Genomic DNA, 17512 nt, shown 5'->3' with positions numbered 1-17512 from the left:
TGAAAACGTCTGGTCAATGGTGGCCGAGCAACTGGTTCGTCACAATACGCCAGTCACCACTCTTGATGAACTGTGGTATCGCCGGCCGTTGGTGGCCGAGCGGTTCTAGACGTTTCAGTCCGGAACCGCGCGACTCCTACGGTCGCAGGCTCGAATCCTGCCTCGGGCATGGATGTGTGTGATGTCTTTAGGTTAGTTAGGTTTCAGTAGTTACAAGTTCTAGGGTACTGATGTCCTTAGAAGTTAAGTCCCATAGTGCTCAGAACCATTTGAACCATTTGAACTGTGGTATCGCGTTGAAGCTGCATGGGCAGCTGTACCTGTACACGCCATCCAAGCTCTGTTTGACTCTCAATGCCCAGGCGTATCAAGGCTCTTGGTACTGATTTCTCAGGATCTATGCAACTAAATTGTGTGAAAATGTAATCACATGTCAGTTTTAGTATAATATATTTGTCTAATGAATACCCGTTTATCATCTACGTTTCTTCTTGGTGTATGTAATTTTAATAGCTAGTAGTGTACTTTTCGCCGCGAGTTATAGCCGTCTGGTCCGAGGAACCTTGCCACGGTTCGCGCGGCTCCACTCGTCGGAGGTTCGAGTCCTGCCTCGGGCATGGATGTGTATGTTGTCCTTAGCGTAAGCTAGTTTAACTTAGATTAAGTAGTGTGTATGCGTAGGAGCCGATGACCTCATGAGCTTGGTCCCATAGGAACTTACCACAAATTTCGAAAAATCTATTTTTCTTTTCCTTAGGGTTTCGTATCCACGCTGACGAAAAATAAAAATTCTTACTTCACGAAGGAATTGTGCGACATAAACTAAAGTTGTTAGACGTGTTTTTACATATGAAAGGTGATGTGTATTTATATTTTGCGTCAGTCGCATAAGAGTGGCTCTAGTAGCGCGGCTGTGAGGATGCCACTCGGGTTTACTTTGAATACACGCTGTATCGGTCGTGAACGTTAGTTAACTTCGAGATTGGACGTGGTGAGTTGGTATTAGTCAAGAATGCCTTTAAGGCGACAAAGTCGCCATTATCAACAGCTTACTGAGTCTGAATGAGGTCATGTAATAGGGCTACGAGAAGCTGTATGTTCGTTTTGCGATATTGCAGAAAGGTTTGCCGGGAGTGTAGCTACTGATGGTCGCTGGCTGCGGTGGTCACGGGAATGTACCGTGGCAAGAAGGCCGGGCTCCGGATGGCCACATGGGACTACCGAGAACGAAGATCATCGTGTAGGGCGTATGGCTCCGGCGCATCGCACTGCATCTGCAACAGCAATTTGAGCACTACGAACTGTTACAGGTCGCTTACTTAAGGGGAGGTTTACTATCTTTGGCACGAGAAAAGCATGTTCCTTGAGAATTTTTTTTCTCACGATGTGTTATAGGTATCAGTGTCACATTTGGTGAAAATGTTTATTGATATTTCCTCTACAAACTGGAATTTTTTAGAACGGAAATGTCGAAGATCAAGGGCGGAAGTGACGTCGGAACGAAACAAAATTTCGATGTAGACCTTTCACGCACCGTATGTCACAGGTCAGCCGGCTCGTCTGAAATCAAAATTGAGTTGAAGTTATCGAAGTATATAGGATTCAGTTTCCTTTAATTTACGTCTATGGTTCAAAATGGCTCTGAGCACTATGGGACTTAATTGCTGTGGTCAGCAGTCCCCTAGAACTTAGAACTACTTAAACCTAACTAACCTAAGGACGTCACACACATCCATGCCCGAGGCAGGATTCGAACCTGCGACCGTAGCGATCACGCGATTCCAGACTGTAGCGCCTAGAACCGCACGGCCACTCCGGCCGGGTTACGTCTATGGTCACAATCTTTCTTGTTTAACAGATTACCGGTTTCGGTCTTTAATGACCATGTGTGTTCGTAAGTTCACCTAGCATTGAGTGCATCACTTATTTACTTCGTTTTCATACGTTTTACGGATGGCTCTAGTAGGTTCTTGTTCCTTCTTTATTCGTTCAAATGGCTCTGAGCACCATGGGACTTAACATCTGACGTTATCAGTCCCCTAGAACTTAGAACTACTTAAACCTAACTAACCTAAGGACATCACACACATCCATGCCCGAGGCAGGATTCGAACCTGCGACCGTAGCGGTCGTGTGGTTCCAGACTGTAGCGCCTTTAACCACTCGGCCACTCCGCCCGGCCCTTCTTTATTCATTACATAGACTGCATTAATCAGATAATGTAGATCATCCACTGTCACGGAATTTTATTATTCCTTTCTTGCAACTGAAAACCGCAGGGTACGAGAGGCTCTCTGCCGGTCACGTTCGTCCAACCACTTCCCGCTTGTGCGGAATTCTGGCGTTAGCGCTAAAACGAAGGGCGCTTATTATGTGCAGCACTATATTTTCTTTCATTTGTGGCTCCTTTAGCGATTTGTTTTATGTTGTTTAACATTACCTGGTTCAATATCAACGGTGCTTAATATTTATGTCATTGACTAGAATATTGGCACTAGAGCAAATGTCAACCACTGTTTCTTAACTCTTCTTTTTTACAATATTTCTGTCGTGTTCTTTTTTTATTGCTTTTTATTACTGTAACACGTTTATACTTTATAAGCTTATAGCAGACTTTAACTATTGTATCCCCCTTTTATTTTCGCTGTTTGAATTAATTATTGAAAACTAGTGTATGTGTACATTAGCGACATGTGGCCAACTTTCATTACAAACTCTACGTCAGCTTGTTTTAAACAGTAGTTTTACTGACAACATGACTCGTGCATGTGATGTGATTTACATGTATTTGACGAAGCTGTTGCTGATTCCGCATTTAACACTTCACGATGCCACTATGGCTGCAGTACATTAGGACTTCGTTTTTATGAAACAGGTATGCCTGTTCATATTTAAAGCGCACAAATGTAAATTTTGTCAGTACTACATTTCAATATGCTCTATGTTTTGCTCTGAAGCTGTATACAGTTTGCGAGTGTATTTATATTTTTCCTATTTTTGCTGCAGATGTGATGATGGTCATTAAAGAGCGAAACCGGTAATCTGTTAAACAAAAAAGATTGTGACCATAGACGTAAATTAAAGGAAATTTATTACATATAAGGGTCACTGTGCTTTTTCGCGACGATGTCGCAGCTTGTGGTATATAAGATTCTTTAGGAGTTGTACCTCACTTAAGTTATTTGGAACATAGGAAACAAAATGGCGGCCATTTGAGAAAATAGCTTTTTTTCATAGATTTTTCGACTTCGTCGGACGAGTAAAAATATTTATAGTTGATGGATCGGAATAAACGTGGTAAAACTCTTAGACAATTTAGTTAGTTTCGTTGGAAACAAAGAATAATGCCAATCGGTTCAGTGGATTTGATGTTACCATGTGTTGTTGTTATGGTCTTCAGTCCTGAGACTGGTTTGATGCAGCTCTCCATGCTACTTATCCTGTGCAAGCTGCTTCATCTCCCAGTACCTACTGCAACCTACATCCTTCTGAATCTGCTTAGTGTATTCATCTCTTGGTCTCCCTCTACGATCTTTACCCTCCACGCTGCCCTCCAATACTAAATTGGTGATCCCTTGATGCCTCAGAACATGTCCTACCACCCGATCCCTTCTTCTTGTCAAGTTGTGCCACAAACTTATCTTCTCCCCAATCCTATTCAATACCTCTTCATTAGTTATGTGATCTACCCATCGAATCTTCAACATTCTTCTGTAGCACCACATTTCGAAAGCTTCTATTCTCTTCTTGTCCAAACTATTTATTGTCCATGTTTCACTTCCATACATGGCTACACTCCATACAAATACATTCAGAGACGACTTCCTGACACTTAAATCTATACTCGATGTTAACAAATTTCTCTTCTTCAGAAACGCTTTCCTTGCCATTGCCAGTCTACATTTTATATCCTCTCTACTTCGACCATCCTCAGTTGTTTTGCTCCCCAAATAGCAGAACTCCTTCACTACTTTAAGTGTCTGATTTCCTAATCTAATTCCCTCAGCATCACCCGACTTAATTCGACTACATTCCATTATCCTCGTTTTGCTTTTGTTGATGTTCATCTTATATCCTCCTTTCAAGACACTGTCCATTCCATTCAACTGCTCTTCCAAGTCCTTTGCTGTCTCTGACAGAATTACAATGTCATCGGCGAACTTCAAAGTTTTTATTTCTTCTCAATGGATTTTAATACCTACTCCGAATTTTTCTTTTGTTTCTTTTACTGCTTGCTCAATATACAGATTGAATAACATCTGGAAGAGGCTACAACCCAGTCTCACTCGCTTCCCAACCACTGCTTCCCTTTCATGTCCCTCGACTCTTATAACTGCCATCTGGTTTCTGTACAAATTGTAAATAGCCTTTCGCTCCCTGTATTTTACCCCTGCCACCTTTAGAATTTGAAAGAGAGTATTCCAGTCAACATTGTCAAAAGCTTTCTCTAAGTCTACAAATGCTAGAAACGTAGGTTTGCCTTTCCTTAATCTTTCTTCTAAGGTAAGTCGTAAGGTCAGTATTGCCTACGTGTTCCAGTATTTCTATGGAATCCAAACTGATCTTCCCCGAGGTCGGCTTCTACTAGTTTTTCCATTCGTTTGCAAAGAATGCGTGTTAGTATTTTGCAGCTGTGGCTTATTACACTGATTGTTCGGTAGAAGTTACCATACCGCGCGATGAAAAAAATGTCATTTCGAGAAAAACGCGTTTGAAGTTTTGACTACATATAAATGCAATATGAAGCCGCTTACGTTCAATCTGCTATTCCGGTTCCATAAACTAGTCCTTCCTTTTCCTCAAAGAGGGTGTTCTGCTCTATCTGGGCCATCCTGCGCTGCTCCAGAACCGCTCGTACGGCCGGTGACAAGCGGTTTTCGGCCGCTTGAATCCGGTGGTCGTCCGAATGCTTGGCGAAGTGCGTCGAATAGAATCCCAGGGTGACGTCGATCGTTGTCATAGTCATTCAGAATTGCTGAATACCCCTCGTTGAAGCTGCTCACTGCCAGGAAACTCGCAATCTCCACAGTGTTCGCACCAGAATGCAAATGCGGGCTAATTTCCAAACACATGCGTTCAAACATCCTTTTTTTTGTGTGTTTACTTCCAAGTACCGGTACAATAACTCGTACTCCGAAAGGGTCTCGTAGATCGGATGAATCACTTTTTGAATTTCTTTGGAGAGCGGCTGGTCGTGTTGATGTTCGTCCAGATGCAATGCGCCACTTGCACCAACTAGTTTCCCCAGCCGGACAATTTTGGTGTTGTGGGCGGTCATCCGTCGAACGCTTGTGGGGATACGTTGCCCAAATTGCCTTCTTCATCTGTTCCACCAAATTGGAATGCCGTCGGATTGCCAAGCCATAGTACGTAGTAAGCTCCTTGATCACTTTATCGGTTTTAGTCATGGGCAAGCACATAGAATAATGCTTCGCGGCTACGAAGTCGAAATTCCCGAAAAAAGATGGTACGTGAAAAAGGCCGATTTCAGGCAGATACATTTTTTGTTCAAGCGCGAATAACAAACATTTCCGTTCCGTATTGGGAAAAACCATTTCAGGGGTGGATTGTAAACACTTTTATGGATCCAAAAATGCAATGAAAAATCGATTTTTTTTAACCAGAAGATAGCAAACCTCCCCTTAAAGGGCAGGTGCGAGCCACACGCCTTGTGCGTACATTCCACTGACCACAAACCACCGCCATTTGCGGCTTCAGTGATGTCAAGCGAGAGCTCATTGGAGGGCAGGGTCAAGGTCTGTTGTGTTTTCTGATGAAAGCTGGTTCTGCCTCGGATCCAGCGATGGACATGTGTGCATGCTGGACACACTGGACCTAGACCTGGACTCTTGGTCAGGTGTGCGATTTATCACGGCCTTATTTGCACTACAGTCAGGTGATACGTGCTGTTGTGCTGCGACTTATGAACAGCATTCCTAGGGATGTTTTCAAACAGGATAACGCTCGCACATACACCGCTGGTGTAGCCCAACATCCTCTACATAGTGTCGACATGATGCCTTGCCCTGCTCGAACATCAGATCTGTCTCAAATAGAGAACAAATTGGACGTCAACGGACGAGAACCTCAATGTCATCCACAACCAACGTTAACCGTCCCTGTATTGACCGATCAAGTGCAACAGGCATGGACCACTGTCCCACAAACTGACTTCCGGCACCTATACCACAAATGCAAGTACGTCTGCATGTTTACATTCAACATTCTGGCGGTTACACCGGTTATTAACGTACGATCATTTCACATTTCCAATGGCTTATCTCGTGCTTACATTAATCTATAATCTTCCAATGTTAATCACTTAAATATGTTACCTAGACAAATTTACTCCAGAAATTTCATAACTCTACATTAAAGATCTGAGGATGGTCATTGCAGACTGAAACCGGTCATCGTCTAAAGAATTCATTTGTGATCAGAGACTGGAATAAAAAAGCATTCTACATTAATAATTTTTGGTGTTGCGATTTTGTCTGTCAGTTTATAACGACTCACAACGTATGAAAAAAATGTTTGAAAGGTTCGTCGTCCATTTGTCTTTGTCTGATATGGAGCGGCTCATTTTCAGCATAGCAGCAAACGAGTCATTCCGTGTCTAGTACTATTTTGTTACCGCCAACAGTCGCAGAACTTGTCATGTATATTTTCGAGGATATTTGCATATTATGTTAAGCTAAAGGTTTGAAACCGCCCTGTATTACAAACCGTAAGTCACATCAATAAATCGTTATTACAAAATTATGAACATAGAAATAACTGGTTTCAGATAAAAAATTTTACTGACGTCTGAGACACGAAAAACAGGTCAGTTTTGGATACATAAATCAAGACAGAAATCATAAGGGAGTGTAGATCGAACTTCAAGCATGATACGTAGGCGGAAATTGAACTACACTTTGACCCTGCAGATACCGAATGCTACAAGCATTGCTGTGAACAATAAAGCAAGCAAAAAGCAACCCTTCGTGTTATGGTCCAGAAGGGCCAATCGGGATCGGGCGATTTTGCACTTTGTCATTTTCCGGTACGTTTGTCTTGATAACACCAAGTCATTTCACACTGATGATTTTTTCCAGAAAAGTATTCTCCGCGTTTTACATTTCAGCCAAGTCACAGCAGGCGTCCAGCAGTCCTTGTTTCTGTACGGCAGTCAAACTGTACGGAACAAACTTTCCAGACAGTTCTAGCTTCTTCAGAACATTCTGGAGGATGTACTGAGCACCTGATTTAGACATGCTCCACGGCGATTAGTTACAAAACTACGCTGACGCAATGTGACCGCACGTCCACCACTTAACACTGCCTGCTCACAACTGACAGGTCTAAGGCAAATCTATTTTTTACGATTGGTAGTTGAAGTTACCACCTTAGTAACAGTTACTTGTACGCGATGATTAAAATTAGTCCCGGACCTCTTTTGGGCAAATGGTGCACACAAGTTCTTGCCAAAAGTGAAAGGACCGTATGGAAAACGAACCTCGGACCTTTGAATTTGTGCTTTGATTCTACCAGACAACACAAAAGGTTTCAAAGAATGTAAATACACTGATGGGAAAAAATCCAAACACCAAGAAGGAGTTGTGTAAGATTGACGGAAGTTGATAAGCGCGTTTGTACATCTGAAAGATGACGTCTATTCAGATTTCGTGGCTTTCGCATACGAGTGGGGCTACTAGCGCTATTATGAGGATGCAAATTCGGTTTGCATTAAATACGCACTGGAAAGGTCGTGGCCGTTAGTTACCTTTGAGATTGGACGTTGTGAGTTTGTTAGTCAAGAGCGCCTTCAAGACAACGAACACCTCTTTTAGCTCACTGAGTTTGAATGGGTTCGTGCAACAGAGCTTTGAGAAGCTGTATGCTCTTCTGCGATATCGCTGAAAAACTAGGCAGGAATGCAGCCTCTGAATACAGGGCTATTACAAATGATTGAAGCGATTTCATAAATTCACTGTAGCTCCATTCATTGACATATGGTCACGACACACTACAGATACGTAGAAAAACTCATAAAGTTTTGTTCGGCTGAAGCCGCACTTCAGGTTTCTGCTGTCAGAGCGCTCGAGAGCGCAGTGAGACAAAATGGCGACAGGAGCCGAGAAAGCGTATGTCGTGCTTGAAATGCACTCACATCAGTCAGTCATAACAGTGAAACGACACTTCAGGACGAAGTTCAACAAAGATCCACCAACCGCTAACTCCATTCGGCGATGGTATGCGCAGTTTAAAGCTTCTGGATGCCTCTGTAAGGGGAAATCAACGGGTCGGCCTGCAGTGAGCGAAGAAACGGTTGAACGCGTGCGGGCAAGTTTCACGCGTAGCCCGCGGAAAATTGGCTCATGCCACAACTGGAGAACGACAGCACCGACTTCATCTTTCAACAGGATGGTGCTCCACCGCACTTCCATCATGATGTTCGGCATTTCTTAAACAGGAGATTGGAAAACCGATGAATCGGTCGTGGTGGAGATCATGATCAGCAATTCATGTCATGGCCTCCACGCTCTCCCGACTTAACCCCATGCGATTTCTTTCTGTGGGGTTATGTGAAAGATTCAGTGTCTAAACCTCCTCTACCAAGAAACGTGCCAGAACTGCGAGCTCGCATCAACGATGCTTTCGAACTCATTGATGGGGACATGCTGCGCCGAGTGTGGGAGGAAGTGGATTATCGGCTTGATGTCTGCCGAATCACTAAAGGGGCACATATCGAACATTTGTGAATGCCTAAAAAAACTTTTTGAGTTTTTGTATGTGTGTGCAAAGCATTGTGAAAATATCTCAAATAATAAAGTTATTGCAGAGCTGTGAAATCGCTTCAATCATTTGTAATAACCCTGTATAATTCCTGACTCCGATGCTGACATGTAGGTACAGTAGCAAGGAGCTCGAGCTCCGGACGGCACGTGGCACTACAATGAGGGAGCCCACAGTGTTCGGCGTATGGCTGTGGCGCATCGTACTGTCTGCAGCAACAGCTCGAGCAGTAGCTGGAACTACAGTGACACAACGAAAGGCGGCCGCGGTGGCCGAGCGGTTCTAGGCGTTTCAGTCCGGAACCGCGCGACTGCTACGATCGCAGGTTCTAATCCTGCCTAGGGCATGGGTGTGTGTGATGTCCTTAGGTTGGTTAGGTTTAAGTAGTTCCAAGTTCTAGGGGACTGATGACCTCAGATGTTAAGTCCCACACTGCTCAGAGCCATTTGAACCAGTTTTGAACACAACGAAATGTTAGAAATCGGTTACTACAGGGACAGCTGCAGCGTGCATTCCACTGACCACAAACCATCGCCATTTGTGACTTCAACAGTGTCAAGTGAGAACATTTCCAAGTTTGCATTCGACGCTCTGGCGATTACACCGGTTATTGAGATGCCAGCATTTCTCATAGGAATAGTTTCCTCCCGCTTACATTAATCTGTGATTCTGCAAGGTTAATCACTCAAATTTCATTAGTGTAGATTAATTACTTCTTGGTGTTTTGATTTGTTTTTGTCAGTGTAATAATAATATCATTGCTGTAATTATACAGGGTGAAAAGTATTTAAACCGACAAACTCTGGTAGGTTGTAGGGGACATCAAAATAAATATTTTTTCTTAATGTCGTTTTTTCCTATGATGATTATTTAAACCGGTGGAGGCCGTATTACGCTCGTCAGTTGTTAGATGCCGTATTACGCTCTTCAGTTGTAGGCAACTGCTGTCCACCAGTGTAGTAGCGCATTGTCTCTGTTTACTAATGGAGCGATACACCTGGAGTGAGTACACTGGCCGGCCGGTGTGGCCGAGCGGTTCTAGGCGCTACAGTCTGGAACCGCGCGACTGCTACGGTCGCAGGTTATAATCCTGCCTCGGGCATGGATGTGTGCGATGTCCTTAGGTTTAAGTAGTTCTAAGTTCTAGGGGACTGATGACCTCAGAAGTTAAGTCCCATAGTGCTCAGAGCCATTTGCACCATTTTTTTGAGTACACTGATATGGTCGAGCTGCACAGCGGGTTTAACAACAACAACATCCTAATCGCCGTATCACCGAGCGAGGTGGCGCAGTGGTTAGCACACTGGACTCGCATTCGGGAGGACGACGGTTCAATCCCGTCTCCGGCCATCCTGATTTAGGTTTTCCGTGATTTCCCTAAATCGCTTCAGGCAAATGCCGGGATGGTTCCTTTGAAAGGGCACGGCCGATTTCCTTCCCCATCCTTCCCTCACCCGAGCTTGCGCTCCGTCTCTAATGACCTCGTTGTCGACGGGACGTTAAACACTAATCTCCTCCCTCCTCCTCCTCCTAATCGCCGTATCCCGCATCATGCGACCTTTGCTGCTGTGTACCAACGTCTGCGTGAGACCGGGTCATTTAGCAGATTACCTGGACAGGGACGCCGTCGCACGGTAAGAACGCTGCAATTTAAGGAAGCTGTCTTGCAGCATGTGGAGCGGGATCCTTCAATCAGCACTCGTGCAATTGCACTTAAGATGGGGACGAATCAGACGAATGTAAGAACAGTCCTTCGAGAGCAATTGTTACGTCCATTTCAGTTACAGCGTGTCCACAACCTGGAACCAGTTGATTATCAACTCAGAGCACAGTTTTCGCAGTGGTGCCTGGAACAGTGTGAAACGCATCCTGCATTTCCATCCTCTGTGTTGTTTACCGATGAAGCAACGTTCGGGCGTGATGGAGTCTTCAACATGCACAATTCGCATGTTTGCAGTGAGGATAATCCACATGCCGCAGTTACTAGCGCTCATCAAGTGCGGTTCTTCGTTAATGTGTGTGTCGGTGTTGTTGGGAGCTGTTTAATTGGGCCGTATCTCCTACCTAGGCCATTAAATGGCAGGCACTATTACAATTTTCTCGCCAGAGCATTGCCAGAATTGCTCGAAGACGTCCCACTCCCTACAAGACAACGAATGTGGTTTCGACATGACGGGGCGCCGGCACATTTCAGTCGTCGTGTGCGTCGATTCCTGGACCGACGGTTCCGAGAAACGTGGATTGGTATAGGTCGTCCTGTACCATGACCTGCTCGATCCCGAGATACGTCCCGTGTGGACTTTTGTGTGGGGAGAGATCCGCAACCTTGTTTACGCAACTCCTGTTGCATCAGAAGAGGATCTGATTGCCCGGCTAGTAGCAGCAGCAGGAACAATTCAGGATACTCCTCGGGTTTTTGCCCGTGTCAGACAGAACATGATCCGACGGCTTAACCTTTGTTTACTTGTCAATGGAGGCATTTTTGAAAATCTACGGTAACTGAAATTGGGTTGTGTTAATGTGTTGTCTCTTGGTCATAAAAAAATGGAAAAGTGTTTGTTCGTTTAATTAATTTGCTGCCAGAAAAATCTTCCTCTACCGGTTTAAATACTCCTCATAGGAAAAAAAAGACATTAGGAAAAATATTTGTTTTGATGTCCCATACAACCTCCCAGAGTTTGTCGGTTTAAATACTTTTCACCCTGTATGTCTGTAACGTAGCTAGAACTCCTGTGCAAATATAGCATACACTGTTTCGAGATGTAAGCTTAAATATCATTTCTGAAGTGCGTTGATGTTAACCCTGCCTGTCACTATAATAACCTTTTATACTTTTGTGCGATACTTTTGAGAATGAGTGACGTTAAGAAGATCTTACGTAAGACATAGACTCTAGGAACCTGAAGTTTCTTAGCTGTAAAACTACGATCATCAAATCTCAGAAACTCTTCTATTTCTTTGTTCCAGATGACAATGGCGTTAATGGGTGAGTACTGTCAGTGGACTGAAGCGCAAAAACAATATACGGCCGCTTGCACGCGATCGTGTGACGCTTGATGGCCGGTAATCTTCGGTGACCATCACACATGTACGGCAGGTTATGGCTTCTATTTAATTACTGGTAAGCCATATACTTAGAAATACGTTTACTGGTTAAGAACAATAAACCTTTTTCTTTCATAACGTATGTCTCGAACTGATGCTGGCTCCGCTTGTTCTGTTGGTTTCTGACGAAGCTTTGTACCGAGTGCCTCTGTCACGTCACATACGCATTCTCTGGATCTTGTTTGACCGTCACTTCCTGGACGGCCATATCTTCCAGTGACCTATTGGAGGGCGTAATTTACCACGCAGTTGACGTCGCTTCTACTAGTCTCCATACTTCTTGTGGCGTATTCCTGTTAGTTTGTTGATGGTTTCTGTCGCTCCCATCTGTTGTCTTACATATTCGTTTCTCATTGTGACGCCCGAAGTCCAGAGCCAAGTTTCACTTCTACTTTCGTGTAGCACTTGCTCGTGTTGTGGCTGCGCAACATTCTTAGCAGTATTGGCTAAAGGGACCAGACTTTGCCCATAATACACTCCTGGAAATTGAAATAAGAACACCGTGAATTCATTGTCCCAGCAAGGGGAAACTTTATTGACACATTCCTGGGGTCAGATACATCACATGATCACACTGACAGAACCACAGGCACATAGACACAGCCAACAGAGCATGCACAATGTCGGCACTAGTACAGTGTATATCCACCTTTCGCAGCAATGCAGGCTGCTATTCTCCCATGGAGACGATCGTAGAGATGCTGGATGTAGTCCTGTGGAACGGCTTGCCATGCCATTTCCACCTGGCGCCTCAGTTGGACCAGCGTTCGTGCTGCACGTGCAGACCGCGTGAGACGACGCTTCATCCAGTCCCAAACATGCTCAATGGGGGACAGATCCGGAGATCTTGCTGGCCAGGGTAGTTGACTTACACCTTCTAGAGCACGTTGGGTGGCACGGGATACATGCGGACGTGCATTGTCCTGTTGGAACAGCAAGTTCCCTTGCCGGTCTAGGAATGGTAGAACGATGGGTTCGATGACGGTTTGGATGTACCGTGCACCGTTCAGTGTCCCCTCGACGATCACCAGTGGTGTACGGCCAGTGTAGGAGATCGCTCCCCACACCATGACGCCGGGTGTTGGCCCTGTGTGCCTCGGTCGTATGCAGTCCTGATTGTGGCGCTCACCTGCACGGCGCCAAACACGCATACGACCATCATTGGCACCAAGGCAGAAGCGACTCTCATCGCTGAAGACGACACGTCTCCATTCGTCCCTCCATTCACGCCTGTCGCGACACCACTGGAGGCGGGCTGCACGATGTTGGGGCGTGAGCGGAAGACGGCCTAACGGAGTGCGGGACCGTAGCCCAGCTTCATGGAGACGCTTGCGAATGGTCCTCGCCGATACCCCAGGAGCACCAGTGTCCCTAATTTGCTGGGAAGTGGCGGTGCGGTCCCCTACGGCACTGCGTAGGATCCTACGGTCTTGGCGTGCACCCGTGCGTCGCTGCGGTCCGGTCCCAGGTCGACGGGTACGTGCACCTTCCGCCGACCACTGGCGACAACATCGATGTACTGTGGAGACCTCACGCCCCACGTGTTGAGCAATTCGGCGGTACGTCCACCCGGCCTCCCGCATGCCCACTATACGCCCTCGCTCAAAGTCCGTCAACTGCACATATGGTTCACGTCCACGCTGTCGCGGCATGCTACCAGTGTTAAAGACTGCGATGCAGCTCCGTATGCCACGGCAAACTGGCTGACACTGACGGCGGCGGTGCACAAATGCTGCGCAGCTAGCGCCATTCGACGGCCAACACCGCGGTTCCTGGTGTGTCCGCTGTACCGTGCGTGTGATCATTGCTTGTACAGCCCTCTCGCAGTGTCCGGAGCAAGTATGGTGGGTCTGACACACCGTGTCAATGTGTTCTTTTTTCCATTTCCAGGAGTGTATGATCGGATGCTTCCTCGTCTTAAAACACTCTAGTGGCGTGACCCCATTTCATCCATTTCTTTGCCCCCTTATTTCCCAATATACACTTTCCATTCATTCACCTTTGTTGTCCTGTCGGCTTGGCGTCTTTGCGTTTTATTATAAACACTTCGTTTAAGTTACAAGATTTCTTTATTTTGTCTTGTTTGTTAAACCACAATAATTCTCCTTTAAGCTGAAATAAACTACCTTTCGCCAAAAAAATTATAGTCGTTTCTATTAGATTTAAAATTAGTTATTTGTAATTGGTAACTAAATGATAAGGGAAATTTTCCATGTCGTGGTGGTGAAAAAAGTAATAATATAATAAGATCCCTTTTGATGACTATATATTCCTGCATTCTTTAAATTTAAAGTAACTTCTCCTTCTTCAGAAGTCCTCTATGCCTCTGTCTCTCTTCGTTCTAAAAGTGAAGTTTATGCTTCACTATAAATGCTAAGAATTCCGATATTGTTTCGAAACCTAATCGCTAGATCATTTTCTCTTAAGTAATTTTTTCTTAATGTTCTGCTATTATATTCAAGTGCCTAAGTTTCATATTTAAAGCAAAAATTTCGTAATATTGACTGGTCCTTATTGTCTTTTCTTGCCGTAAGGTACTTCTTTTCAGTTCTGGTATACAGGGTGACTGAGCTGCTACTCACTATGGGTTTTATGCAATTCACAAAGCTTTCAAACACCAGGGGAAAAATTTTCGCATTCTCTCGCTCACTATGCAAAACCATACCCAGAGAAAAAATGAATGTGACCTTTTTATAGGAAACTTAATTTAGTTACATTTTTTTACTAGGTACATTTTCGCTAGAGATCGTAGATTTAGAATAATTCAAGAAAAATGCGCAAATGTGGCCTTCAAATGCGTTTTTCTTGAATAACTCGAAAACCGCGGCCTCCAGCGAAAACGTTTCTCAGTGCAAAATTCAGCCACATTGAATTTCCTACAATAAGGTGCTGTTAATTTTTTCTGTAGGACTAGTAAACAGTTTGCGCATAGCGTCCGGGAGAATATGAAAATGTAGTGTGCAGGTTTTGAAGGTGTTGCTGGTTGCATAAAACCCATAGGTAAGGGCAGTTCAACCACCCTGTATATTCTGGTAGTGCTTGTTCATTTAATAGGTCTGTATTCTGGATTGAGATTACGCTTCATATCTCTTTTCTAATATTTCTGCTTTGTTCTAGTTGACTCTACGATCCCAACTTCCTATCCGATTGCACGAGACAACTGCTGTTCGACATATACGCTTACGATTCAGATATATTCAATCTCGCATTCCCCTTGATCACTACTGCAAGTTGTCGAGGTGGTCTTTGTTTACACCGTCACGTCCCTCTTCGTTGCTTCTCGCAGCAATTAACCTCTCTGACTTCTCGGTCAAACTAGCAGACTCAGATGTGTCTATCCGTGATTTTTCTGTTCTTTTAGATGGTGAGTCTATAGATAATCCCGCTGGATGAACCTTGGATCGCGTGCCAAGGCCTGTCTCTGGAACAGCACCCTTCGTGTCACACTGAACGATACGAAAGTAAGGATAACACAATACTCAATCCCCAAGAGGAGAAACTCTCCGATCTGGCAAGGCATCGAACCCGGGTCCTTTCGTGTAGCAGGCCGCCGCCCTGCCATACAACTAACGAGGCGGACGTTAGGTTGACTTCAAGACAAAATTTTAGTTTGGGAGAGTTCTGTTTAATGTGATATGTTTCGCTGTACAAGAAGCATGCAGGTACTTCTCGCATGTATGTGATGTATGCTTGATAGCCCCTAATACTAATTACTGAAGGAATCGCTTTTCTAACTTACATTTTTATAGATCTTATTGTATTTGATTTGGGAACGGATAAAAACCTGTCCAGACGCCTTTCCGAATTGTATGAACGTGACCATAAGGCTGAAATTTGAGTTCTATTTATTCGTTTGGAACTTCCATGTGAATGTTAAAAACGTTCTGCTTTCTCAAGCTCTATTCGAGTGGACTGGCGGTTAACTACGGCACAGAGACTGTTGCTAATGAACTCAAAGCGAACAAACAGATTACTCGCTGATACACACTAAGTTACAGCAAAGTCTGAAACAGTGCTTCCAGAATGAGATTTTCACTCTGCAGCGGAGTGTGCGCTGATATGAAACTTCCTGGCAGATTAAAACTGTTTGCCCGACCGAGACTCGAACTCGAGACCTTTGCCTTTCGCGGGCAAGTGCTCTACCATCTGAGCTACCGAAGCACGACTCACGCCCTGTACTCACAGCTTCACTTCTGCCAGTATCTCGTCTCCTACCTTCCAAACTTTACAGAAGCTCTCCTGCGAACCTTGCAGAACTAGCACTCCTGAAAGAAAGAATATTGCGGAGACATGGCTTAGCCACAGCCTGGAGGATGTTTCCAGAATGAGATTTTCACTCTGCAGCGGAGTGTGCGCTGATATGAAACTTCCTGGCAGATTAAAACTGTTTGCCCGACCGAGACTCGAACTCGGGGCCTTTTTCCTTTCGCGGGCAAGTGCTCTACCATCTGAGCTACCGAAGCACGACTCACGCCCTGTACTCACAGCTTCACTTCTGCCAGTATCTCGTCTCCTACCTTCCAAACTTTACAGAAGCTCTCCTACGAACCTTGCAGAACTAGCACTCCTGAAAGAATAGATATTGCGGAGACATGGCTTAGCCACAGCCTGGAGGATGTTTCCAGAATGAGATTTTCACTCTGCAGCGGAGTGTGCGTTGATATGAAACTTCCTGGCAGATTAAAACTGTGTGCCCGACCGAGATTCGAACTCGGGACCTTTGCCTTGCCGGGCCTTTGTCTTGCCGGGAAAGTGCTCTACTAACAGAGCTACCGAAGCACGACTCACGCCCGGTACTCACAGCTTTACTTCTTCCAGGACACGAGATACTGGCAGAAGTAAAGCTGTGAGTACCGGGCGTGAGTCGTGCTTCGGTAGCTCAGATGGTAGAGCACTTCCCCGCGAAAGGCAAAGGTCCCGAGTTCGAGTCTCGGTCGGGCACACAGTTTTAATCTGCCAGGAAGTTTCTGAAACAGTGGTTTGAAGGTTGTCCACTTGATCTATCGTTACTTTCATGCGAGTAGTTAATCAATTAATTTCGAGTGCCGTAGGCACATGATGTTTTTTGCTGCTTCCAATTTCACATTATCTTTCATTGTCGCTTGTGCTTTTCCGCATTCGTAAGAAAGTGTAAAGACTTTTCGCATAATGCAGCTGTGCAATAGACGACATGCGACACACCACTAGTAACACATAACCTGCAAGAAGAATGCAGTGCACGCAAGTACACAACCGCGTGAGCGACTAATACGACCGCTTAGGTGGAAACACCCACAGAGCATTAAATCGTACTCCAACGCCAAGGAACGTCCCTTCAAGCAAAATTAAAAAGAATCGAGACGGGGACTGTGTAGTTTTGCTAACTGGTAGGTTCTCCATTATCATCCTGATGTCCACTTTTCAGATACTCAGTTTTCTTGATTTTTAATCTCAAGCCGCAATCGCTTAAGTGATTTTTCCAGCTCGTGTCGAGATTCTGTAGATACTGCTGGGTTTCTTCAGCGATAAATATGAGAGGAGAGGGCTCGGCTGCTGGCGCACATCGCCATTGATTGGGAAAAGCTCAAATGGCTCTGAGCACTATGGGACTTACGAAGTGCATTCAAGTTCCAAGGCCTCAGATTTTTTT

The 17512-nt window shown here is 44.9% G+C and overlaps 1 protein-coding gene across 1 annotated transcript in view; it reads left to right on the top strand.

Annotated features, from left to right (window-relative positions):
- LOC126088482 (uncharacterized) overlaps positions 1–17512 on the top strand; it is a 372186-nt gene that overhangs the window by 190002 nt on the left and 164672 nt on the right. Inside the window, exon 2 of the mRNA XM_049906624.1 lies at positions 11746–11764. Coding sequence (XP_049762581.1) covers positions 11746–11764 — 19 coding nt within the window. The remainder of the gene's footprint in view (positions 1–11745; positions 11765–17512) is intronic.

This window comes from Schistocerca cancellata, chromosome 6 (assembly GCF_023864275.1).
Source record: "Schistocerca cancellata isolate TAMUIC-IGC-003103 chromosome 6, iqSchCanc2.1, whole genome shotgun sequence".
Lineage (NCBI taxonomy): Eukaryota > Metazoa > Arthropoda > Insecta > Orthoptera > Acrididae > Schistocerca > Schistocerca cancellata.
Note: the sequence above shows the minus strand (reverse complement) of the source record. Positions and strands in the feature narration are given on the sequence as shown.